Source organism: Vulpes vulpes, chromosome 12 (genome assembly GCF_048418805.1).
Source record: "Vulpes vulpes isolate BD-2025 chromosome 12, VulVul3, whole genome shotgun sequence".
Classification (NCBI taxonomy): Eukaryota; Metazoa; Chordata; class Mammalia; order Carnivora; family Canidae; genus Vulpes; species Vulpes vulpes.
Genome location: NC_132791.1, coordinates 172,217,538 through 172,244,390, shown reverse-complemented (window position 1 = coordinate 172,244,390; position 26,853 = coordinate 172,217,538). Strand labels below are relative to the sequence as shown.

The 26,853-nt window shown below is 43.0% G+C and overlaps 2 protein-coding genes and 1 long non-coding RNA gene across 5 annotated transcripts in view; 1 reads left to right on the top strand and 2 right to left on the bottom strand.

The window, feature by feature from the left end:
* The window catches only part of CMC2 (C-X9-C motif containing 2), a 16,762-nt gene extending 15,244 nt beyond the window's left edge, over positions 1-1,518 (bottom strand). The window contains exon 1 of one of the 2 annotated variants that reach the window (XM_072731469.1): positions 1,316-1,518. Coding sequence is in view for 1 of the 2 variants with exons in the window: in XM_072731468.1 (XP_072587569.1) it covers positions 1,316-1,497 (182 nt within the window). In the remaining variant the exon portion in view is untranslated. The remainder of the gene's footprint in view (positions 1-1,315) is intronic. The other variant, XM_072731468.1, reaches the window with a different exon arrangement.
* CENPN (centromere protein N) lies at positions 1,506-24,462 on the top strand. 2 transcript variants are annotated; one of them, XM_025988593.2, is made up of 11 exons: positions 1,506-1,950; positions 5,636-5,816; positions 7,126-7,171; positions 8,920-8,979; positions 9,607-9,683; positions 17,246-17,422; positions 17,732-17,833; positions 19,070-19,133; positions 20,796-20,908; positions 23,468-23,594; positions 23,827-24,462. In XM_025988593.2, the coding sequence occupies exons 2-11, from the start codon at positions 5,646-5,648 to the stop codon at positions 23,907-23,909; spliced, it is 1,020 nt and encodes a 339-aa protein (XP_025844378.2). In that variant the 5' UTR covers positions 1,506-1,950; positions 5,636-5,645; the 3' UTR covers positions 23,910-24,462. The 2 variants fall into 2 exon arrangements, with proteins under 2 accessions (XP_025844378.2, XP_025844379.2); XM_025988594.2 differs by lacking the exon at positions 8,920-8,979 and having other exon boundaries at positions 1,520-1,950.
* On the bottom strand, positions 14,065-26,853 carry LOC140594796 (uncharacterized). The gene is made up of 3 exons (XR_011996114.1): positions 26,772-26,853; positions 18,789-18,938; positions 14,065-15,831 (listed from the first exon to the last, which is right to left on the bottom strand). It is a non-coding gene; the product is annotated as an uncharacterized lncRNA (long non-coding RNA).

Below are 26,853 nucleotides of genomic sequence, written 5' to 3'. Positions count from 1 at the left end.
TTATCGGTACTCAGCAGATGCTGGGCATCTGTCAAATCATTTGAACTTGGGAGGGGGAAAAAAAAAATCAGCCCATAGAACCCAAAGAATACACAGTGAGGGAATATTCTTGTAAATGCACATAGTAAACGCCCAATAAATGTTTGCCAAATGCTGAATTTAGGATTACAACAGATCTGAGAATTGGTTCACACCTCAACATAGTTTTTTTTTTCTTTTTCAAAGATTTATTTATTTATTCATGAGAGAGACAGAGACAGAGAGAGAGAGAGGCAGAGACACAGGCAGAGGGAGAAGCAGGCTCCATGCAGGGAGCCCGATGCGGAACTCGATCCCAGGACCCCGGGGTCACAACCTGAGCCAAAGGGAGATGCTCAACCGCTGAGCCACCCAGGCGTCCCAACATTTTTTTTTTAAGGCTGAAAATGAAGATCATTTAAAATAAGTCAGTGCAGAAACCTATACGTATAGGAAAAGAGATAAAGGCGTGTCACAACAGAAGTTTGCCAGCACAAACTTCTTATGCATTTAAGATTTTAACTGAAGGATTCCAGAACTCGGATTTACTTAAGATTCTTCATCTAAAGAAAAAAAAAAAAAAAAAGTCTTCATAAAGCATCTATTGTGCACCTACAAGCACGGTAATTTTTAAACCCAGTAAAAGGCACCTCAATGTTTCCTCTCCTTGAAAAAAGTGTACTGTTGGGGCACCTGGGTGGCTCAGTGGTTGAGCGATTGCCTAGGACTCAGGTCGTGGTCCCGGGGTGCGGGGATCGAGTCCCACATCAGGATCCCCGCAGGGAGCCTGCTCCTCTGTGTGTGTCTCTCTCATGAATGGATAAATAAAATCTTTAAAAAAAAAAAAAAGTGCACTGCTGAGGATCTCCCCGGATTCCCACTCTGCAACACGGACTGGTGGCAACTTTCACCGCAGCTGAGATGCGCCCGAAGACTCCCAAGACGACGACAAGAATAATCGTACAAATCTCTGCGCGCTCCCCGCACCGAACACTGGGAAGGGCCTCCCCTTTCTCACCAACGAGACGGCGGGTTATACCCATTTCACAGGCGTGGAAGTGGAAGCGGAAGCTGGAGGACGGGAGGGGCCCACCCACATCCCCAGGCCTGCGCCCAGCACGCTCCCTACTCCCCACCCCCGGCGCGTCCTCGGCCGGTGCCCGCGGGCCGAGAGCCCGGGGCGCGCCTCCAGCGACCGCGCGGCCAAGGCCCGGCGCGGGGAACCTCGAGCGCGGCAGGAGACGGGGCCGGGGGCCCCCTGGGGGCTCCTCGGCGCGGCCGGCCTGCCCAGACTCACCCGCCTTGCGGCCACACCGGGCCGGCTGAAGCCACCGTCACCAGCGAGGCCTCCCCATCCAAAGGCCGGCCCCCGGGACGCCGGGGGCGGGGCAGCTCCGGGCGGCGACGGCTCCCGCGCCCTCCACGCCTGACCCCGCGGGGCTCCAGCGGCCCCGGCGGCTCGCGGCGACTGCGGCGCATGCGCGCCCGGCCCGGCCCGGCCCATTTCCCGGCGCTGCGGAGGAGGGCGGGGGCGCACGGAGGCGCCGCGAAGCCTTGGGGCGACTCGCCGAACCAACCAGCCGGGTCTGGGGGCCGCGGCCGGCCGCGCTGAGCTAGTGTTCGCCGCTGGCAGGCGTGATGCGGGCACGCGGCGAGGTTCACTTCGGCCGCTCCCCGACGCGGCCCCCCGTGCCCAGGGTACAGTCCAAACGGGGAGCTCCGGGAGGCGGGGCTGGGGGACGGCGGGAACTGCAATTGGTGGCTTCGAAGGCGCAGCGGGCGGGAACGGCTGCGGAGACACTGCGGGCGATGACGGACTGCAGGAGACCCGCGCGCGGCGTGGGACCGGGCCCTTGAGTGCGGCGGGAGCCCAGAGGAAGCCACACCCCGGGCCTGCGGGGCGACTTCTCCGCGACTACCACACGTCCCAAGGTGCTGGATTGGCGCTTGGCCTCGGGGGAGGTGGGGAACCACGGCTGCGGCTGGGACGACAGAGGGCAGTGACGCCCGGCTGTGACGTCACGTCCGCCCACAGTGGGGCGGGGCCTTACCCGGATGTGCGTCAGCTCCGGAGCTCCCGCGGGGCGTTACGTGACCCGCCTCTGCTCTCCGAGGGTTGTGGCTGCGCGCGGAGTTCGGTGTTTCGATTTTTTTTTTTTCTTTTAAGTCAGGCTTGGCTTCCGGTTTTTTTTCCATCCGTGGGCCTCTTGTGTTTTTCCTTCTACTCCGATGGCAGCTCCTCCACGTAAATCTACACAAAAGTTCACCTAAAAGGGCTCTTTTTTTTTGTCCTGCATTCATTGAACCAGTGACTTGAGCACCTGCTGTATGCCAGGCCCTGTGCTAAGAGCTAGGATTAAAAAGAAATTAGTCACGGGGAACCAGGAGCGTTTACTCAGGGGTTTATCAACCTAATGGGTGAGATTGAAGTCCATAGAATCTACCAGAAGTCTATAGAAAGGCATTTTGCAAACTACCCAGAATGGAGCCTTCCGAGGGATTCTAGAGAATCAGGCCAAAAAAAATGCAAGGTCTCACGCCCCGCTCGATGCCGCCCACCTTCTAGTTCAGATCAGCGGGGCCCGGGAATCTGCAGTTTTACAAGCTTACCCCCAAATCCAGTGTTTTTGATGGGAGACGTTGGTTTGATATATCACTGTTGGACCCTGATTTTTTTTCCAGGTTATTTTATCTCCTCAGCACACTGCTTACAGAGAGTATCTAACATTTCCTTTCGTGTGCATTGATCAGTTAGAGACTAGCCATGAAGAAAGCATAGTTCCCAATATTGTAAAGCAATACAGTAATCAGTAAGTTAAAGCAAGATAATTAAAGACCATATGCACTACAAGGTGGGGGAGATACCCTTAGAATGGGTGGTCAGAATAAGTCAGACTAGAAGCTTTCCAAGCTGAGATAGCTTAGCTCTCCATTGCAAGAGCCCCACGTGAACAGGTGCAAGAAGAACCTTCTAGGCAGGGGTAACTGCAGGTACAATTCGTACTAGAGGAACTCAGGGTGAATATCGCTGGAGCTCAGAAAGCCAGGGAGAGAGGGGTAGGTGATGGGGAGGGAGGCAAGAAGCAAACACAGGGTCTTGTAGACCATGGTGAGGATTTTAGTGTTGACCTTGAGGGAGGTTGGTCCTGTATCTGGATAAGAAAACAAGTCAGGCTCAGTTCTCATGATCTTGATTCCGTTCTCACGTTCTTAATTCAGTTGTTTTTCTAAACCACTCCTAATAATTCGCTTTATTTTTGCTTTAACTGCTGTTTTCACTATCTTCTTAAAATCCTGTTGACTATCAGTATCTTTTTTTGGAAGTTGGCAATGGTGTTTTGTGTAGATTTTGTACAGTGTTCAACAAACACTCAAATGGTAGGAGTAAATCACAGCCTGGATTCTTGTAGAGGGGCACGTCTCTCTGTGTCCCCGCAAATCTCGTAGGCATGGTGGAAGCAAAGGAGATTGACAGGCTGATTTCTGCATCTTGAACATAGACACTGAAGTCCGTGTGCTCTTTTCTTGTATTGCAAGAGAGGCAGAGAATTTAAATTTAAATTCTGCATCTATCCTTAATCTTGTTTTAGAAATCACACTTGCTTACTTTTTATGTGCCATATTTTAAAAGGGGCCCCGGGGTGGGGGAGGGAGATGCGCATCAGGGTCTCCAAATGAAGTAGCAGAGTTAAGAGCAGCTGTCACCCTTGGCCCACAGCTTCTGCCCCAAGGAAAATAATAAAAGGGCTCAGAAACCCCCTCCCCAGGGCCACAGCTGTGAGACAGCCATTGAGCAATGCTCATGAAGATCATTGCCCTTGTCAATTGCTGAGGGAGCCAAACCAGATTTGGGGCTCAAGACTTGCTGGACAGTTAAAAGAATCTCCCCTTCAGGCACCGGGCAGGAAAAGTGAGAGAGCAGCACTATGTTAATTGGTGACATCTTAAAGGAGAAAGAGACTACCATCCTCTTTACCTCCATCTCTTACTGTGTCCTCTAGACCAATACATCCCACAGGTTATTCCAGTATCTCCTCTTGGAGTTGAACAATTAATCTCAAAATGTACATGTTCAAAACAGAATTCTTGAGCTTTCTTTTGCCCACACTTCTAGTCTTCCCTAATTCAGGTAATAGCTCCGTTCCTCCAGCTGCCTGCTACAGACATTGTTGTCACCTCTGACTCCTCTCTCTTGTTTCCCACATCTAGTCCATCAGGAACTCCTGTGGGCTCTCCCTTAAGAGCATATCCAGAGTCTGACCTCTTCCTGCCACCTCTGCTTCTCTCCACCTTCATCTCTTACTTGCCTTTTAGCAGCCTCCTGGCTGGCCTCCTGCTTCCACCCTCGCCCCCAGGACAGTAGCCAGACCGATCCCACCTCTCCTCAAAAATCTTCCAGTCCCCAGTTTGTCAGAGTAGAAGCCATGATCCTTGCGGTGATCCCTGGGCCTCCATGTTCTCTCACCTTATTGCTCTCTCTCTTCACTCTCTCTCTTCTCTCTTCACTCTCTCTCTTCACTCACTCCGGCCTTACTGGAGGCATCCTTCGCCCTGTTCCTTGAAAGCCCTGGGGCTTTTGCACTTGCTGTTCTTTCTGTCTAGCAAGTTCTTCCACCACCTAGCCATGTGGCTCACTCAGTCCCCTTGTTTGGCTCAAATGTCCCCTTCTCTACAAGGCCTGCTTGCTCCACTGCCACCTCATCGCCAGCCTGCTCTATTTTAACTACTGATCATTTCCTAGCACTGTTCATTCTCCCTGCAGCATTTACCACTTTTTTTTTTTTTTAAGATTTTATTTACTTATTCATGAGAGACACACAGAGAGAGAGGCAGAAGACAGGCAGAGGGAGAAGCAGGCTCCATGCAGGGACTTGACCCTGGGACTTCAGGATCACGACCTGACCCAAGGCAGACGCTCAACCGCTGAGCCACCCAGTCGTCCCAGCATTTACCACTTTTAACACATTTTATGATTTTCCTGTTGCCTCTCTCTCCCCACTAGAATGGATTCTCCATACCAGCAGGGACTTTTGTCTTTACAGTTAAAGATGGAACTATCCCCCCGTGCCTATAGAAGTACCTGGCACACACAGGTGCTCAAACTGTGTTACATGAATCAGTAAATGAATGAATGATTTACATATTATTACCATAAAAGATCAAAATACTCTAGCCAGTCAAGGAGAAGAGAGCACTAATTTTTAAAACCTCCAAAGTATATTTAAATATACAGCTTAAGGAGAAAATAAATAAATCCTCCCGTTGAAAAACACTTTGCAGAGTGCCTAAAAGAAGATAAACATTTGGGTGTTTGACCTACAAATCAAAATCCTGGCTAAAAACATGCTGAAAAATTTAGTTCAGTTAAACTTTTTTATTTTTTAAAGATTTTATTTATTTATTCATAAGAGACACAGAGAGAGAGGCAGAGACACAGGCAGAGGGAGAAGCAGGCTTCCTGCAGGGAGCCTGATGCGGGACTCAATCCCAGGAGCCCAGGATCACAGCCTGAGCCCAAGGCAGATGCTCAACCACTGAGCCACCCAGGTGCCCCCAGTTAAGTCAAACTTTTATATTTGGTTAATACTTTATTGTGCTGTTTTTATTTTTATTAAAGTGCCAAAGAGATGGATGAAACTGTGGCCGAGTTTTTCAAGAGGACTATCTTGAAAATCCCAATGACTGAAATGATGACAATCCTCAAAGCCTGGGATTTCTTGTCTGAAAAGCAACTACAGGATGTAAACTTCCAGCAGAGAAAGGAATCTCTTGTTCAGGACTTGGTTCTGCTCTGCGAGGTAACAGTGTTCAAAATGATGAAACTTACACATCACACCACCCCTTTGGTTTTTTCTTTCTTCCTTTTTTTTCTTAAACATTTTATTGGGTGACTGGGTGACGGGCACTGAGGGGGGCACTTGACGGGATGAGCACTGGGTATTATGCTATATGTTGACAAATCAAACTAAAGTTGTATGGAAAAAAGACCTCTTTCATGTGAATCTATTACTTTTTGTTTTAAAAAGATATCAGATTTTCAGAAAAGTTGCAGGTGTAGTACAAAGAACTTTCATATCCCTGTACATTCTTCCCTCAATCACTCTTAAATAAATACACGTTATGATTCAACAATTCCACTGTGGGAAATTTTTGTGGAAAAATTAATGGGGCACCTGGGTGGCTCAGTGGTTGAGCATCTGCCTTTGGCTCTAGTCGTGATCCTGGGGTCCTGGGATTGGGCTCCACACAGGGAGCCTCCTTCTCCCCCTGCCTGTGTCTCTGCCTCTCTCTCTGTGTCTCTCATGAATAAATAAATAAAATATTTTTTTAAAAAAAGGAAAATTAATAAAAAACAAGGTGTATATATGTATATACATATAAGTATTATAATTGGTAAACATTTATATACTTAGGTATGAACATGTAAATATATATATATGTATATATATATATATATATATATCTATGTGTATATATATATATATATATAAATAGAAATGTTAAGTAGCCTTGATTAAAAAAACAAAAAGTTGAAAAAAAAAGTTGGAGACAGCTATTCTAGGAGAATAGATAAATAATGATACATCCACATAACAAAATATTCTTCAACGATTGAAAAGGATAAACTAGATCTTTATGTACAACATTGAAAAACACTATATAATATACACGTATGTAAATGTATAGGACAGTGATTCTCAACTAGGACAGTTTTACCTCCCAGAGGACACAGTGTCTGGAGACATTTCTGGTTGTCAGAGCTATGGGAATGCCACTGGCTTGTAGTGAGTAGAAGCCAGAATGTTCCTTAACATCCTAGGACAGCCCTCTACACAAAGAATTATCCAACTAATAAATGTCAGTTGTGCCCTCTTGGGAGACCCCGATGTAGAGAAAGTTGAGAAGGATAGAGCTGATTTAAAAACAAAACAAGAGCCTGAAAGTGATGAATAAGAAGTAGACTGCGGGAAGAGTGGGGAGTGCTTGAACCGAGACACTTGTCAGGAGAGCATAAACTGGACACAGTTGCTCTGAGCAACCCTCAAATGTACTGTAAGTGGAGCAGAACCAAACTATCACCACTAAATATTTTATCTTCTCTTTCAGAAGAAGCGTGCAAGTGTCCATGATGCAGCCCTTTTAGACATCGTTTGTGAGTGTCGGTGCTTTGTATTTACACTTCCCAGTCCCATTTCATCAGAGAGGCCATTTTGTATGTAAGGGCTCAGATTCTTCCGTCAGGTGGACCTGGTTTCCATCCCTCTTCTGTCATGTACCAGTCGTGACTTGGCTGAGAAGTCTCATTACCTTGCTAAGCCTAGACTCCTCCTAAGTAAAATGGAGTAAAACAGTAGCACCTACTTCACAGGGTGGCTTGGAGGGTTAAATCAGATTCTTGGAAAGCTCTTAGCAGGGTCACTGGCTATAGGAAGCACATAGTAGATACTGTGTTAGGGTTTGTTATTAGCAGAATTTGAAAATATATTTCTGACAATGTTCTTATTACAATGTAGCTTTTTACCTCCCCTCTCCTTCCTCGTCTTTGGATCTTTTCCTTTGTGTCCTAGTTTTCTTTTCTACTTTTTTAAGATGTCTACTCTCCTCGTCAAGAGGCAACAGAGCATAGGCCAGATTTTTTGGGTTCGGTTCATGGCTCTGTCATTGTTTCCTGTGAGTCCTGGGGGAGGCCATTGGGAGCATAACAGAGATGATAGTAAATGGGATCAATAAATGAGTAAATCTATGAGAGAGGAAGAATTTCTATGCCTTACTATTATCATTTGACAGACCTACATCATAACGATAACATTGCATAAGGTTATGATGAGGATAAAATAAAGAGTCCTTGTCAAGTTCTTAGAACATAGCCTGGTATTTATTAATTATTATCAACTTATATTAACTCCTTTTATGACCTGGTGCATAACAAATATTAGCTTTATATTCTGCTCCAACTATGAAATAGCTGAATTCATTTACACATCAACCTCTGGTTAAGTCTGTCTAATTTTCAGCGATTGGATTACATCGAGACTATAAATGGTGGATCCACGTAGTTCCCATTTCTCACATGTTCAGATGTTCATTAAGCACTACTTAGTGGCAGGCTGTATGCTAGGTGCTGGTGGGTCAAACAGGTTGGTTCATTCTTACGAGGTCATAGTCTTATGGAGGAGGCAGGTTGCTTAATCACACAAATGCCTTTTTGCAGGCTATAGCAGATGCTATGAAGGATAACATAGAGGGGCTCTGTGTGAGCAGAGTGGGATCTGCCACACGGAGGGTTTAGGGAAGACTTCCTTGAGGACATGAGCTGAGAGCCAAAGGATGGGTGGCATTAACTAGGCAAAGGGAAGATGGGAGATTAAGGAACAGAAGAGCAAAGGGCACAGTGCTGGAAGTCTTGGAGCAGGAGGATGAAGTAGAGGAGTGGAGAGGTTAAAAATGGGAACTCGGGGATACAGGAGGTGTCAAATCAAATGAGGCATGGATAGGCGGATGATACAGAGCCTTAGAGGCCACTTGGAGGATTTCAGTCTTTATACTAAGAATAATGCAAAGCCTTATGAGCAATGAAGATTATGAGCAAGAAAGAATCAGGTTCTTGTTTTTTCAGAGCTCACTGGTTACAGTGCAGAGACAGAGACTGGGGAGGATGGGAGAGAACCTATAGGAGTCTGTTGGAGCATCTAAGCAAGGGAGGAAAATAGCCTGGGTGAGATGATAGTTGGGGGGAGAAAATTTAATCCATATAAAAGGTATATTTTGAACAAAAATGTGTCTGACCTAATTTCTCTGGTGTCATGTTATGTTAAATACATATTTGAGATATGTATTTATAAGCACATTACTTAAGAGTTCTAGGATATAACAGGATTAAGCTCTTCCTTCCTCTCTCAGATACTCAATTTCATCGGCACCGGAAAGTTTGGGATGTTTTTCAGATGAGTAAAGGACCAGGTAATGTTTCCCATTTTCAAAAAAATTGTGGCACCTAGGTGGCTCAGTTAGTTAAGCATCTGCCTTCATTCAGCTCAGATCATGATCCCAGGGTCCTGAGTTCAAGCCCCGTGTCAGGCTTCCTGCTCAGTGGAGAGTCTGCTTCTCCCTCTCCTTTTGCCTCTCTCCCCTGCTCCTTTTCTCTTGTTTGCTTACTCTCTCAAATAAACAAATAAAATCTTTAAATTTTTTTTTAAGTAATCTTTGCGCCCACCAGGGGGCTTGAACTCAAAATGCTGAGATCAAGAGTCACATGCTTTTCTCACTGAGCCAGCCAGGGACTTCAGTGTTTTCCATTTTAAACTGAACACTTAGATTTTATATTTTGGCAATTTAAAAATGAATAGCAATATGTTCCTCTTAAATGTCTCTTCTTTCAAAATGAGTAATTTCAAAATTACTCTTTTGTGGGAAAAATGAAAAATATATTTGGTGATGCTGTGTCTGAGGTACCCGACAGCTTTGTTCTGATTTGATCATTGTAGCTCTTCGAGGTTACACAGAATGCTTACCTTCAGAGTCTGCAAATGTATTTCTAGAACACTGTACTCCCTTGATTTGTCTTTCTTTTTCTTTTCACTTTGACAGGTGAAGACATTGACCTTTTTGATATGGAACAATTCAAAAGTTCATTTAAGAAAATTCTTCAGAGAGCATTGAAAAATGTAAGAATTAAATTTGTCTGAATTTCCATGAAATGCAATATCAAGACATCTGTGCCGTTAAAATTTACCTACTACCTTGGGTTGTTTTTATTTTTTGGTAAGGATTTTAATTGTTAATATCCCATACTATGCTAAGCCAGATCAAAGACAAATCCTGCTTAATTATGAAAACTTCCCTCTCCCCTCACCTGTCAATTCAGGGCCAAATGCTTCTTTCTCAGAGGAGCACTGGGGGGTAGAACTCTGCAATGATGGAACTGTTCTAAATCCACACTGTCTGGTACACTGGCTAGTAATCACGTGTGGCCACCAGTGTGACCAAGGAAGTGTAATGTTCATCTTCTATAACTGTAGTGAATTTTAGTGCAGTAGCCACGGGTGGCTGGTGGCTACAGAACTGGTCAGTGTAGCTCTAGAGCACCCGTGAATCTTCAGCTGCCATTCCACAAGTACCACTGAGGTGTTTTGTTTTTTTTTTTAATTTTATGTATTTATTCATGAGAGACACAGAGAGAGGCAGAAACAGAGAGAGAAGCAGACTCCATGCAAAAACCCTGATGCAGGACTTGATTCTAGGACCCCGGGATCACAACCTGAGCCAAAGGCAGATGCTCAACCACTGAGCCACTCAGGCGTCCCCCTCTTTTTTTTTCTTTTTTTTTTTTTTGAGAGAAAGAGAGCGTGAGGGGAGAGGCAGAGGGGGAGAGACCATCTCAAGCAAGCTCCACGCCCAGCGCAGAGCCCAATGCAGGGCTCAATCTCACAACCCTGAGATAATGACCTGAGCTGAAATCAAGAGTCAGGCACTCAACCAACTGAGCCACCCAGGCACCCACCACCGAATATTGTCCCGTAGGTTCAGGCAGTCATTTTTTTAATGGCCTCCCTTACTTCATTCTCTTCCCACCTTGATCTGCCTTAGTTCTCCTTGCATGGCAAGACATTCCCAAAAACCTGCTGCAGTCACCGTGCTCTGGCTGTCCTTTCCAGAATGGTAGTGTTCCCTCTCCATACACAATGGTCTTTCCATCTGCTCAGCTCACCCTTTGTGACTTCCACCATACTTGTACTTACCTGCTTGTCACTGAGCATGTTCTTATAGCACCCCTCCTGTGAAAGGTTGGAATCCATCTCCTGCAGCCTCGTAGGACCGCAGGTTTGCTATTCTCTGTTCTGTTTCAAGTTTATAGTCTCTACTGCTTCCCACTCTGCTATGTATAAACATGCTCAGGTCTCGGTGGAAGGACATCTACTCCCAGTGCTCAGCCTCAAGCTCTATTCTTTTGACCACAACGCTCTTGGAGAGAAATGTTCTTTTCTTGCTCCTGCTGTGTCCTGCTGCCACAGTGACATTGGCCCCCCCTTCCCTGTCCCTCTCCCCTCTCTTTGGCAGGAGAATAAGAGCAGCCGTGCTAACAGGGACATTTATCCTGGGCTCTTCTTCCAGAGCTGGCTCTCCCCCTGCAAGGGAGGCACCCCAGGGTGCTTCTGTCCATGACCATGTGGGCAACTCTGCCTGCACCCAGATTTTGATATCTGGGTGGCCACTTGCCTGAGCCAGTCACCAGTTGCTTGGCCTCCACCTACCAACTCTTGCCTTATGTCTAGCAGTGGGTCTAGCAGAACAGGCTGGAAGGGTGGTATTTATTGGCGACTTCAAAAACCTTTCCAAAAAGACCCTCTAAAAGGGTAATACACCCTTGCTGGCTTCGTGCTTAAGCCCCTTGCATTCTGGCCACTGCTCTTGTCTTTGTGTTGAAACCGGGTTTTGAAAGGCCGTACTCCTCACAGTATGATCCCCAGAACAGCAGCATCCACGTCACCTGGGAACATATTAGACCTGCAAATTCTTGGGCTCCCTCAGACACCATAGGGGTGGGCCAAAGCCCTCCAGGTGATGCTAATGTCAAGTTTAAGAACCTCCCTGTTTGGCAGCACTAGTGATATCATAAAATCCCATGGTTCTCTTTCCCCAGTAATCCTGATTGCAAACAGCTACGTGTGCCAGGCCCTGGGCTAAGCCCTTGACAGTCACTAACTCACTGCACCCTCCTGATAAAACAAGGTGGGTCTCCCAGTGGTAAGCGTCAGAGCTGGGGTTTAAACCCAGGCAGGTGGCTCTGAGCTCATGCTCCTCATGGTGACACTGACAGGCTCTTACAGCTTAGTCTCTGCCCTGCACCAGATGCACAACATCCATTTCTTGTGCTCAGGAAGGTCACAAGAATTGGCAGTCAGACCCTCCTGATCCTCCATCTCTGTCTTCCGGTTGTCTTCTGCCCATCCGAAAGTGCACTTCATTGTCTCTGACTGACTCCCTTCCTTGCCTTCTGTCCTTTGCCAGAGCACCCCCCAAGTTTCTGCACTCAGCCTGCCCCCCGGTGAAGTTCGGCCATGGGAACTTACTTTAGTGGAAGCAAGGAGGGAGGTGGTGATGGAGTCATTCATCATTTCCCTTTCAGAAGCTAATGAGTTGTCCCAATGCCATTTGTAGACTAATTGAGCTTTTTCTACTGGTTTATCATCATTGGATTCTTCAGATTCATTCATGCTTTTAGAGTCTGTTCTACTTCTGATCTATTTCTCCTTGTGCACTCCTACATCCAACACCTGTACTCTACACTCCAGCCAAACTGAGCCAGTCTTCTTCCAGTTCTTTAACTTGCCACAGGCTGTTCCCTCTCCTCCTTGGAAGGACCTCCACTACTTGGCCTTGACACAGCTCATTCCTCCCCATCCTTCTGGCCTCCTCTTAACTAGTGCTCCCTCAGGGATTGTCCCTGCCCTCCCCCCATGGCAGTTCCCCTGTCTTGTGCTACTGTCACCATACTCTTCCCTTTTCCTACTTTAATTGTCATAGTCCCCCTGAGAGGAAACCGACCATCCTGCCCCTCTCTGACACAGGCAAGTGTGCAACAGATGCTGGGGATGAATGGATTGAGCACATTCTTTGCAAATCGCTCATTCCTCTAATTCTGTGGTTTGTAAAATATTTTAATAACCATTAAAACAAGTCAGCCCTGTCCCTACCCCCAGTTACTCTTCTTTACCAAAAATGTCCTGGCTATTCTTCAAGAAGAAACTTAGAATCATTTTATCAGGTTTACAAAATGAAATCTTCATCGTGTTGAGTGGAGGTCTACTTAATTTATAAATTAATTCAAGGGTAATTGTGAGCCAAGAGAAGGTATGTCTCCTCTTTGGGTTTTCGGGGGTGGGGGGTAGTGTTTTTTATCTTTTGTGAATAATCACTCTTTGCTACTCTGTTCTTGTTATTTTTTATTATATTTGAAAGATATTCATACCATGAGATAATACACTTTTCAGAGATTAAAGGAGAGTCCCATATGGACCGTGGGTATGGCATGTGCACCTACTTTTCTTTAAACAACGAGCCTCACTGGCCCAGAATCCCTAGCCAGTTGTCCATAAATATAGATATTTGGTGTGGACCCTTCTGGAAGCAGCCTTTTTTATGAAGCCAAGCACGACTGGCTAAATCCTTTTGAGAAACCATGTTCCCACCCTGTTCACCCCATGCCAAAAGCGTAGAGAGAGCTGCTCTTAGCTGCAGTTCAGAGTTTGTCAGAGTCCTTCCCTTTCAGTGTCTTCTTCCCCTGTGATAGTCTTTCCTGCCCTTCTGTCCAGCACCAGGAACTTCTGAGGTCTGAACCCCACGCCTCCTGTCCTGACCATTCTATTTTTTCTTTTTCTTTTTTTTTCTAATTTTTTATTTATTATTTATGATAGATATAGAGAGAGGCAGAGACACAGGAGGAGGGAGAAGCAGGCTCTATGCCAGGAGCCTGACGCGGGACTCGATCCCGGGACTCCAGGATCGCACCCTGGGCCAAAGGGAGGCGCTAAACCACTGAGCCACCCAGGGATCCCCTGTCCTGACCATTCTAGAAGAGTGAAGTGTGCTCCCATATCTTCCTACTTCCATGGCCATGTATTTCAGTGGTTAGATTTCTTCTTTTGTCACTGCAGTGTGCCAAAAGCCTTTGCCTCCTGAATGAATTTCAGGCAGATTAGTGGGAAAGGCTGGGAGAACAAAGGAGCTTTTTTATTGGTCAGATCTTCCTGCTTGAAAGGCCAGCAGACGCCCACCACCCTGTGTCTTTTCTGTCTCCCTGGCTCCCCTGCTGTGAGCTGGCCCACATGTGCTAACCCTGTTTTTCAACTCAACTTCCTACTTTCCTCTTCATAACTTAACTAGCAGCTGGATAACCCCACTTTCCTAAAGGCTGACAATGGTGATATCATGCCATGTAGAGACTCCTGGAGTGAAAATAAACTTGCCCGCTGATGTAGGACAGACATCTTAACCTTTCTTTGCCAAGGACACCTTTTGCTGTTAGTGAAACTTACACACCACTTCTTAGAAGATTATTTTTATTTTTTTTTAAAGATTTTATTCATTTATTCATGAGAGACACAGACTAAGAGAGGCTGAGACATAAGCAGAGAGAGAAGCAGGCTCCATGCAGGAAGCCTGATGTGGGACTTGATCCTGGGACTCCAGAATCATGCCCTGGGCTGAAGGCAGACACTAAACTGCTGAGCCACCCAGGGATCCCCAGAAGATTATTTTTAAATGCTATAATACATAGAATTACAAGAAAAACAAAATATGTTAAAAGACCATTATTAAGGCATTAAAATACTAAGTTGTGCTATAGTCATCATGTGTTTCTTAATTAACACAGTAGTACTCTCATAGTAGGTCTAAAAAACAGTTTCAAAGTCGTAAATTATATTTTTGAGGCAGGTGCCAACAATTGTAATGTATTGAGAAAATATTTGGGACAGTTTCTACAAAAAGCAAACAGGTCCTAACATTCCACATTTTGTTGCCTACCTTCACAATTAAAGAAGATGCTAAATTTCAGTTAGTTCTTAGGCACTCTGAGTTCTGACCAGGGACTTCAGGTTAAGAACTTCCTGCCCTTAAAAAAAAAAAAAAAAAAGAACTTCCCGCCCTTGAACCAATTGGGTAGAGAAGCTGGTATGAGAGGCAGCTGGGAACCTAACTGGGGAGTAATGGGTGGAGCCTGTGCTACAGGACATCCCATCCAGAGCCTTTGAGAGTGTATATCTCTGTGTGCAAGAGAGAGAGAGAGATTAACTCTTTATCTTACCATGTAAAACTATTCAAAACACTATGTTCTTACAAAGAAAGAAAAGACAAACTAAAATATATGTTTCAGTTGTAAAAAGGTAGCATATTTACTCTCCTTTTAATACCTGTAGATCATGTGGTATAATAATGATAGTCTATGCTAAATATACTAATATAATTAAATATGTAGCAATTCTCTGTGTTGTAAGTTACATTTGATTACCACACTAAACTTTTTTGTGGCCATGACCAGTTAGGCTTGAACAATATTTATCTGAGCTATCCTTGATGAAAAATGCTTTGTCCTGACTACTAAAGGATGATATCTATTAAGGTAGTTTCTTAGGAAAATAGTAACGGTCTGCATTTGAGCCCTACCTCTTCAGGTATCTGAATATCATCTTTACTAGAAGAATGTGAGACCTAATATCTGAAAGCCACCTGGCCAAGATTATATTGGTTCTGTGAATATCCTTTTCTCTTAGTCCATTGATCTTTATTTAATCTTTTTTGGATCATAGAACCTTAGGAAAAATTTGATAAGTGATACAGGACCTCCAGGAAACTGTACACTTAAACATGTATGCCCAACTATACATCCAATGTAGGGAGGACACATCTTTAAGCTTCTCCACAAGGCTGTACCTAAATTATCCTCACTCTGGGCTAGAGAGATTACCTGAATATGTTGAGTACAACCAATTTTCTCCCTCTGGTAAAATGTTCCCTCCACATACTGCATTCAATCTTGATTTTACAGGCTTTGCTTTTGTAATGTGACACAAAGAGGCTATTCAGAATTAGACCCTGTCCTCTTCCATTGAAGCCAGCAGAGGTCCACTGAGCGCCTGTTAGGGCCAAGCACTGTGCTGCTCACTCGAGAAGGTCAGGCTGCTCTTCACACTCCACACGCTCCACACCCTCCACACCACACACGGAAGGTTCCTTGTATCATACACCAAGGGAATACAGGAAAACAGGAAGTACAGGAATACAGGAAATATTGCAGAGAGCCATCACTTCTTTCTAATTAAAAGAAATGAAAATACACATAAGTATAACATATCTAAGGCTCAAAGATATACACAGAGCACTAACAATCCATCTGCAGGAGTCTCCACATGAGCACACTGTTGCCATGCAGAGGAAATAATAACCTTGAGTCTGTGAGTAAGGCCAGATCTCTTATCATGAAAGGGAATACAGGAAAGCTCCTCACACTCCACATGCTCCACACCCTCCACACCACACAAGGAATGTTCCTTGTATCATACACCAAAGGAATACAGGAAAGCAGCCAGATAAAGAGTGGGCAGAGTCAGAATAACTGCCTTCTTTGCTAATGCCAGCAGCCACATTGCAGCCTGCTTCTTCTGGAGTGGGATACAAGAGGGAGGAAGTAAAAAGATGTGGGCAAGCCAACTGTGCCTGTCTCGGGTGCCTCCTGTCCAGGATCTGGCCTCCCAGGGGAAGCTGGATTGAGGGGGAGCCTAAGAATCTAGGAACAGGCTTTTAAATTCCAAACCAACTGGCAGTTATATTTAGAAGTTTGGAAAAATCTGTGTTTTATCCATGAAATGGAAATGAAATAGAATTTTCTATATTGTTACCACATTACTTTGGAGTAATTATTAGCATCTGAGTTAAATGCATATGAGCATTAGGATTAATATATTAGAGCCCATCACTACATAGAAATCTTACTATTAAACTTTATAGTACACACTAGGTCTGTGCTTATGCTGAAATGGCTTCATTATGAAACAGTTATGTCATTTGCAAGGCTGCCTTCATTCATAAATTTTTACATGTCAGGGAACAGTTTTTTTTTTTAAACAAGCCCAAGAAATTATTGAAAAATTGGGATATCCTGATTGTAGGATTTAAAACTTGTTTTCTTTCCAAAAGACCTGGCAAGGCATAATGTATCTTTCCAAAACAACCACAAAATCTTTTCCCAAAGATCCCTAAACACTGTAATGGAAAGTAGAAAAGACTGCTGGATCTCAGCCTGTGTGCAAGGTTATAGTAACATCCTTCACCCCTAAAGAGCACTTGCTGGTGCCACAGATTTTGTTTATTTGTTTAGATTTTATTTATTAGGAACAGAGGGAGCGAGAGAAGTGGACTCCCCACTGAACAGGGAGCCCGACATGGGCCTTGACCCCAGAACTCCAGGATCATGACCTGAACTGAAGGCAGACACTTAACTGACTAAGCCACCCAGGCGCCCCAGACTTTTGTGTGTGTGTGGCTTTTTTTTTTTTTTTAAGTAAGCTCTATGTCCAACATGGGGCTTGAACTCATGACCCTGAGATCAAGAGTCATACGTTGTAAAGAAAAAAAAAAGTCATATGTTGTACCAACTCAGCCAGCCAGTACCCCTGGTACAGATTTTAATTAGGAAACTTAACTCTTTTTTTTTTTTTTTCTTTTTAAGGTGATGGTCAGCTTCAGAGATGCTGAGGAGAATGCAGTATGGATTCGAATTGCCTGGGGAACGCAGTATAGAAAGCCAAACCAGTACAAACCTGTTTATGTGGTATATTACTCCCAGACTCCCTATGCCTTCACTTCCTCCTGCCCACTGAGGAGCAATATACCTCTTCTGGGTCAGGTATGGAACCAATTACTATAAGCTATAATATTCTTATTGCTCTTATCTCAGAGGTTTAGGTAGGGTTAAACTGCTCAATATGCATTTTATATAAAATGCCACATGTAATTCTTGATTTCCTAAAACAAGCAGAAAGTGTTCTACAAGTGGTAGCATGGCACAAGCATGAGTTTGGAGTTCTCTCTTATTGTCTGTTAATCTAGAAGTAATGTGTGCTTAATACAAAAATTCAACCAAATATTATAGTTATTACAGATATTGGGGGATGAACATGGTAATCCTAATAGTCTTGCCAATTTTCACTTCCAGGCACTGACAGTTGCTAGCAATCACCATAAAATTGTGAAAATGGACCTGAGAAGCCGGTATCTGGACTCTCTGAAGGCTATTGTTTTTAAACAGTATAATCAGGTAAGCACATCTCCATTTTCTCATTCACACTTGTGTTAGAAGCATCTGAGCAGGTGGGAAAACCCACCTCCAACAGAAGGAGATTATTTCCGATATTACTGAAGTGGAGAAAAGCCTTTAGTGAGTTAACATAAAAGGAAACCACAGTGCCTCACTGTCCTCTTTGTTAAATTGCATTGTGTTTTATACTATTCACTATTCACTAGAGTTTGTTACAGATCCCAGTTTCCAAATCAGCTATTCCAATTAGAATTTATCTTTGGAGTAACTTGACACTGTCTTTCAAAGCTAATTATATTATTCTATTATGCCCGAGAGAAGTAGAATTAATTTTTTTGTCCCATTAGTCAAGCAGGTGATATAGGAATTACAAGGAAGGGGGAAAGCACTGGTTTATTATTAAATCCCACAATTTATTTGTTGAAATTATTTGAAGGCATTGTTTCCTTTCATGATAAGAGATCTGGCTTTACTCACAGACTCAGGATTATTTTCTCTGCATGGCAACAGTGTGCTCATATGTTTAGACTCCTGTAGATGGATTGTTAGTGCTCTGGGTATATCTTTGAGCCCTTAGATATGTTATATTTATGTGTATTTTCATCTCTTTTAAGTAGAAAGAAGTGATGGCTCTCTGCAAGCCACTCTACGGAAAAAAAAAATCTAACACTAAGTTAATGGTTTTTGCCCACAGTAACCCTCTCCCCTCTTACCCTCCACCCTCCCAGCTGTTCTGCTATGACAGTTGCATTCTTAGGAAAATTCACACCGTCACATGCTTAATTATAAAAACATCAACTGCAAGTAAGATGGGATTGAGAGATTGGCTTCAGTAGCAAAATGATTTTTCCAAAAGGAGCGTCAGGGAATATTCTACGGTAATGAAGATGCAGCTGTAAAGCTGAAGTATCACATTGCAAATTCTGCCTGGGATTCTTCTAGCTTTTCCACTTACCACCCAGGCTTCATCCAGAATCATTTTTATGCTAACAAAGTACAGAGCTTCTCATTCAAAACAGACATGTTGCTGGCCCAGCAGCCTCTGCCAGCCTCCTGCTCTGGGAGAAATGCTTAATTCAGCCTGGATGTGGCCTCAAATCTCTTTCTGTTGAAAATAAATAAATAAATAAAGATAAGATTTGACAAGCTGTTATGTACTAAAACCATTTATTATTTATATTTCAAGATGTTAAAAGTTAGGAAAAGATTCACTTTTTTTCTTTTTTCTTTTTTTAGACCTTTGAAACTTACAACTCCACTACACCTCTGCAGGAAAAATCCCTGGAGCTGGATATACACAGTATGTGTGTTTTAAGATAAAACCGAAATTTGGAAGCACATCATTCCTTTTTAGATTTCTGTCACTTGGTAAAACATCTAATCATTAGGAGCCAGATTTTTTTTTTTTTTAAGATTTTATTCATTTATTCATGAGAGACAGAGAAAGAGAGAGGCAGAGACACAGGCAGAGGGAAAAGCAGGCTCCAGGCAGAGAACCCGACGTGGGACTCAATTCTGGGACTCCAGGATCACGCCCTGAGCCGAAGGCAGGCACTAAACCACTGAGCCACCCAGGGATTCCCTAGGAGCCGGATTCAAAACTATGTACTGCTTTCAGAAAAATTGAAAATTAACTTTCTGTTGAAAAGGGAAACTAAGGGGCTCCTGGGTGGCTCAATGGGTTGGGAGGCTGGCTGTCTTTGGCTCAGGTCATAATCTTGGGGTCCAGGGATCAATCCCATGTCTGGCTCCCTGCTAAGCAGGGAGTCTGCTTTTCCCTCTTCCTCTGCCCCTCCCCCAACTCACGTTTTCTCTCTATCTCAAATAAATAAAATCTTTAAGAAAAAAAAATTGGGGGGGGTGCACCTGGGTGGCTCAGTGATTGAATGTCTGACTTTGGCTTAGGTCATGATCCTGGGGTCCTGGGATCAAGCCCCACATTGAGCTCCCAGGGAAGTCTGCTTCTCCCTCTGCCTGGGTCTCTGCCTCTCTCTGTGTGTCTCCCCATGAATAAATAAATAAAATCTTTAAAAAAAAATTTTTTTAATGCAAAGGGAATCTAAACTACCATAGGTTCCTTTTAGAATTTACTAGAACATCAAATAATAACACTTAAAAATTAACTTATAGTCAAGCATTTCTGTTGTGCCAAGCACCACACTCAGATGCTTATAGGTATCACTTCCTTCATCTTCATAGTGGTCTCCTGAACAGTCCTTTATTCATCAGGCAGCTGGGATTTAGAAGGGTTTAGTAACTTGCTAGGCAAAGTTACACAGCTAGTAATCACCAAAGCCAGGTGTGAAATCCAAATCTCTCTTGAGTGTGGAGCCCTGGAGCCCTGTCTCCAAATGCACTGGATAAACCAATCCTTGAATAATCAGAATGGTGACTTTGTTGCTACTTGAAGATGGCAGGAGTCTCTCCTGGAAAACCTGGGAGAAGAGAGTAAGAAACTACTGGAGTGAACTAGAAAGTTGAGAAGAGTGGTGGGATACAATCTAGATTTATAGAAATGAACATTTTCCTATCTCTCAGCAATGATTTGGCAATAAAATGAAATGGTACAGCAGTTTTGAATAAACATTTTTATGACTTTCCGATGGCATAGGAACTGCCGTTAATTTCATGTTAAGTAGAAAAGCAGTATGCAAAATTGTGTGTATTTTATCATCTCAGTTTAGAAAATACTTATCTTTCTATTCATTAAGGAAAAGGCTAGACAGAAATACATTAAAATGTTAACAGTGCTTTCTATGCATTGGTAGAATGGGGGATTTTTATTTTATTTATCAGCCTGTGCTTTGCAACTTTCCTTTAATAAGGAATTATTGCAATCAAGAGAAGAAACTAAACATTATTTTTAAATGACACGAGCAAGTTGAAAGGAATGAAAAGAGGATACTTTACGGATGAAGTACATTTCTAATATCTGTTTTCTTTTGAAATCTTCCATATTTAGTGGATTCTCGGATCATTCATGAAAACAGAATAGAAAAAGAGAGAGTCCAGAGAGTGACTCAAGAAACTTTTGGAGACTATTCTCAACCGAGACTAGAATTCGCACAATATAAGGTGGGACTTTGCTCTAAATGTGAACTACGAGTTATCCATATTTTTTTAAAAGAACAAAAACTTTAAGTGGACAGCTTTAAGAAACTTTCTTTTCCTTTATCACTTTTTTTTTAATTTTTTTCTAATTATTGAATAGAGTTGACACACGATGTTATAGCAGTTTTAAGTGTACAGCAGTGATGCAGCAATTCTATACATTACTTACCACAATAGGTATAGTATCACTTTAATTTTGCATAATGAATTTATGAGTTAGGATAGACATCTTTATCATATTTATTAAGTGCCTGTTAGCAAAGGGGACTTTTTGAAATTATGAATTTACCTTTATTTAATCTTACATATTAATTTAGTTATGTATAACTGGCCACAATCTATATTTTTGAGGGGAGAAAAGTTCTACCTTTCTAGCCCATCCATACCTAGAGCAACACACATAGTCGGTGCTCATAAATACCTGTTGAACAAAAGAATAAATGAAAAAATAAGTCATGACATAACCCAGTTGGCATCACAGGAGAAAAACCAGTAGCCTAGTCAGTACTGCGAAATTAGCTCATTCCAGAAGTGTGCCACTGCCCACCAAGAAGGCCAGCTTAGGGGCAAGCCCAGTGCCCCCAATAGAAGAATTCAAGGTTCATATGATGATTGCCCTAATCTAATACTTGGCATTCAACACCCTCCCCCGTCTAGTAAAATTCTTTCTGCGTAGCACCCCCTACAGCCACAGGCAATACTTTAAATCTGCCATTCATCTGATCACTCAAGCCTGACACCTATTTTCTTTAATTTGTTTATAGTGGGAAAAGGTGATTGATATATTTCACTTAGTGCTCCCTTAATGGCAGTTTTAACCCAGTTCCTTTGCACAGCCCATACTCTAGGACACTGGTTCCCAAATGTGGTCTCTGGACCCACCATATCAGCATTACTTGGGAATGGGTAAGAATTGCAGATTCTTGGCCCCACTGTGGTCCTCCTACTGGATCAGGGACTCTGGAGGTGGGACCCAACCATCTGTTCTTACAAGCCCTCTGGCTGATTCTGCCCACTAAAGGAACCATTGATCAGGAATAAGTAAGAATCCACAAATCTCAGTTTGTATATACAGTTTAGAATAGCTATACTCTGTAAGTCAAGGTACACATTGATTCATATAAGCTTTTAATTTTCCCTACTTTTTCTATTTTGAAAAATGTCAAACCTTCAGAACACTTGCAAGGATATTACAATGAACACCTATTTCCGCTTTGCTTCAATTCACCAGTTGTTAACATTTTGCCACAATTCCTTAATTTCTTTTTGTTGATTTATTCTGAACCATTTGAGGTAGTTGCAGACATTACTCAACCTCTAAATATTTCAGGATAATGCCTTTTAATTTTAAGAGTCGGGGATCCCTGGGTGGCTCAGCGGTTTGGCACCTGCCTTTGGCCCAGGGCGCGATCCTGGAGTCCCGGGATCGAGTCCCGATTTGGGCTCCCGACATGGAGCCCGCTTCTCCCTCTGCCTGTGTCTCTGCCTCTCTCTCTAGGTCTATCATGAATAAATACATAAATAAATCTTTAACAATAAATAAATAAAAATAAATTTTAAGAGTCATTTTAACTAAAAAGAAAAATTGAAATTAGAATCTAAAACTCAAGTACCTATTGAAGCAGTGGATTTGCGTATTTGATGCTATTAAAGGATTGGGAGGTTGTTACTAATTTTTTTGATGTGGTAATGTTATGGTGAAATTTTTAAAAAGAGTCCTTCTCAGGTCTTTCTTAGATACATACTGAAATATTAAATGGATTAGCATCATGTCTTGGATTTACTTCAGAATAATCCAATTGCCGTGGTCAGTAAGGAACGGGGAGGTAGGGTTGTAGATGATACAAGACTAGCCGTGAATTGATAATGGTTTCAGCTGCAGGATGTGCACACGGGGCTCATTATATTGTGTTCCTTACTATTGTGTACTTTTGAAATCTTACATAATTAGGTAAAAATAAATAGTGGTAGTGACTCAAAAGATATACTTTTGCATCAAAATGACAGATTACAAAAGATGGTGCTAATTTGCCGTTAAGAATGCAAACTAGGGGGCACTTGGGTGGCTCAGTGGGTTAGGCATGTGCCTTCAACTCAGGTCATGTGTCAGAGTCCTGGGATTAAGCCCTGCATCTCTCTCCGGCTCCCTGAGCCTTCTTCTCCCCCACCCTCTTCCTCTGCCCCTCCCCCCACTCATGCTTGCTGGATCTCTCAAATAAATGAATAAAATCTTTAAAAAAAAAAAAAAAAAGAAGGCATACTAAATGCTCAGGTCACCTGAAGGTGGAACTGACCTCCCAGGTCTCCTGTGTGTCAGGTGCCAAGTATTTTATGTGTGATACCATTTGATAACACTGGTTTTTCCTCTACATTTGCAGTTAGCAAATTTAAGTGGCTCACACACCCCTTAATCCCTGTATTTCTTGATGACAAGAATTAATAAAATGCATAACCTGATTCCATTATAGTTTGCCATTCCAGCTGATATATTTAGTAGTTATTTATAAATATATTCGTTGACAGCTTGAAACAAAATTCAAAAGTGACTTCAATGGAGACATCTTGGCGGAGAGAAAAGAGCCCCTCCGGTGCCTAATAAAGTTCTCCAGCCCGCATCTTCTAGAAGCATTGAAATCCTTAGCACCAGCTGGTAAGTAGTCAGCTTATTTTACAGGCAGGAAGAATTAACAGCAGACTACATTCGATCCTCTCTCTTGGCTGGCTAATTACCTCTAAGTGTTCTCCTGGCTCTCGTCTGCTATCCCCTCATGCCCTATTTTGCATGTTCTGCTTCAGCACATCATGAGGGTCCATAATCTGCCCTCAAATCTTGGCCATTGTTAAACTGACTCATTTTCTTTTCTTTTCTTTTTTAATTTCAGGTATTGCAGATGCACCACTTTCTCCATTGCTCACTTGCATACCCAATAAGGGGATGAATTATTTTAAAATTAAAGATAAATAAGATGTATGTGGTTTTTGTAAGCACAGCATCTCTTTGACTATTGTCCATGCATTTAATTAACAGCTAGCAGGATAGCTTCTGTGTATGAACTTGTGTTTTAGAAATTAATTCTTGATATTGACAGTTCACAAATGTTCAATATATTTATTGGGATTGATTCTGTATGCCTCCTCTGTGTACCCCTCTCTCCCATATCCTGCAAAGCATAGCAACTGTGAGCTTTTAAAAAGTGACATGTCCTTTTTCTCCTCCATCCTGGAGAGATCAGGTTCTAATTGCTTGTTTCCAGGAATTTGTCTGAAGACTTGGATCCTGGAAAGAAGCAGCGAGAAACTATCCTTAACTCAAAACTTCCTAGGAAAATCATAAAATTGGTCCATTCAAAGGGTAGAGTTGGGTCCATGATGCTATAGCAGGAGGTAGCATATCAAATGATTCAGTAATATAAAATAATAGTTTCATTGTAAATATGATATTTTTCATAATCTGTTTTATCATATATTAAGACTCACCATATTATACTAATTTATGAATAAAGATTGAAAAGCTGGTATATCGGTTACTTCTGATGGAAATTTTTCAGTGATTATCACTAAGTAGCATGTCCTTTCTTAATTATGTTTCAAAATCTAGTCCCTATTTTGTTCCACAAAGGATTTGGGGTATAAAAACAGATATTATGACGATAAAATAGTCATGTAACAACATACATACAGGTACCTCCAGCTGCTATAAGTTTGAATAATTGAAATAGTGTCAGCCAGTGGGCAAAGCAGTGAAGAAAACATGAATTTGTGAATGAAGATACTTAAAAACTGGTACATCAATTACTTTTGATGAAAACCAAAAACAGGCTTAATATGCAGATATGTAAATACAGTCACAGAAGTGGGGCTGAAGAATACTTTATACTGTGATGGTACTGTCTACAGATTATAGATATGCAAAAAATATGTTTTTTTTACTTAAATAGCAAATGGTATAGACACTTCCATTATCTCAGTGAGGCACTGAGTCTGCAGGGGCTCAGTAATGCTAATTTCCTTGTAGACCATAGACATGGTGTCGAGCACCTGTCCCTGTGTGCACACATGTTGGGGGCACTTTTGCTCAGTGCCTGAAGGCCTCTGTTAGTTCTGCACAGAGGCCCTGCTGGTTCGGGGATGGTTCCTCACAGGCTCCTGCCCTCCCTGGTGCTTGGCAGTGATGTGCAGTTGGAGCCTGAACAAGGAAGACACTAATTCTATTATCCAGGCTACAGCGGAATCACTTGAGGCTGCACCTTGCGGCCCTCCGAGACAGGCACCTGTTTGAGGAAATGAGAATATGTGAAACTCTTTATCTGTTATGTACCTGATGTTTAGTCAGCCCTCAGTTCTTCTTTAAGAGGAATTATTCTTTAAATTTAAAGGTATAATTTGGTGCAATTCTATAGAAGAGGGGAGTTCAATTTCTTCGTATGTCGCTGACTTACACTAGAACTTCTTTTATGTACTTGGTGATCCAGAGACACATACTGCATTCATCCAGATGCAGTCTTGGGAACAGATGGATCAGTAAGTGCAGACCCAAAGACTGCTACAGCCAAAGGAATTTATTATAAAAATGAATAGCTAACATTTATGGAGTACTTACTATGTCGGTGCTAAGTATTTTATGTGCCTTATCTTACTTTCATAACAATCCTATAAGGCCGGCAGCATTACTAGTCTTATTCTCCTGAAGTGAATAGCAAAGCTTAGGCTGGTAAGTGGCTGAGCCCACATTAGCCCCAGGCAGTCAGACTTCAGAGCCTGCACTCTTAGACGCCATGTGGAAAGACACAATAGCTTGTGGGTGCTATCCCACACACCTGGGGTTTTTTTGGTCTCGCAGTACTTTTAAAATCAGAATTAGCTTCTGTGATAGGCAGAATAATGCCCGCTTACTCAAAGATATCCACATCCTAATCCCTGGAATCTATAAATATATTACCTTACAAGGCAAAAGGACTTTGCAAAGGGGAGATTATTCTGGATTTCCTAAATGGAGCCACTGTAATCACAAGGGTCTTCAAAAGTGGAACAGGAATAGGAGAGAGCAGAGGGAGAAGTCCGTGATGTGACAGAGACTCCACTCACCATTACCAACTTTGATAAGCTGGAAAAGGCAAGTCAGCAGATTCTTCTGCAGAGCCTCCAGAAGACATGCCACCCTGCTCGCATTTTGACCTAAACCTCACACTCGCGTCAGACCTCTGACTTCCAGAACTGTAAAATAACCAATCTGTGTTGTTTTAAGCCACTGTGGTAATTTGTAACTGTAGCAATGGAAAACTAGTACAGCTGCTCATCTAGAAGTCAGAAGTTTTCACACAAAAACCTTCAAAAAATAGATCTAGTGATACCAAAGATAAATAGCAGCTGCCCTCCCCCCCTTTAAACAAAGGATGAATCTTCCATTTCACTGCAGTCCCCCCTTCTCCCTTTTGTCTACACCTGGCCTCCAATGCTCATTTACGTGGTCTAGCTAGTCCTTCCAAGGTCTTAGGCTTTGGAACCCTGCACTGAGCTATACTGTCCCAGGCCAAAAAAAAAAAGAAGAAGAAAAAGACATGGGCAAGTAAATCCAGCCTTCTTAAAATGATTAACTCAATCATAGCAACTCATTCGTTTGTATAATGCGACCTAGGGCTAGTTACTTCTCTGCAAAATGGAGGAAAACACGTATTGCCTCTCCTGCCGCTGAACATTTGGGTTGTTTCTAACCTTTGGGGAAATAAAGTTCCTGGACATACTGCTTTTTCTCCTGCCCAGTTATTGCCCCAGGTTAAGTTTTCCGGGAAGATGAAGGTGGATCCGTGGGACCAATCCTTGGACCTACCTGTTCGCCGGAACCCCTGGGGCGTTTAGGGCCCCCCCCCCTCCTGCGGCGGCCTCCCGCAGACGCGCCCTCCGCGGCCGGC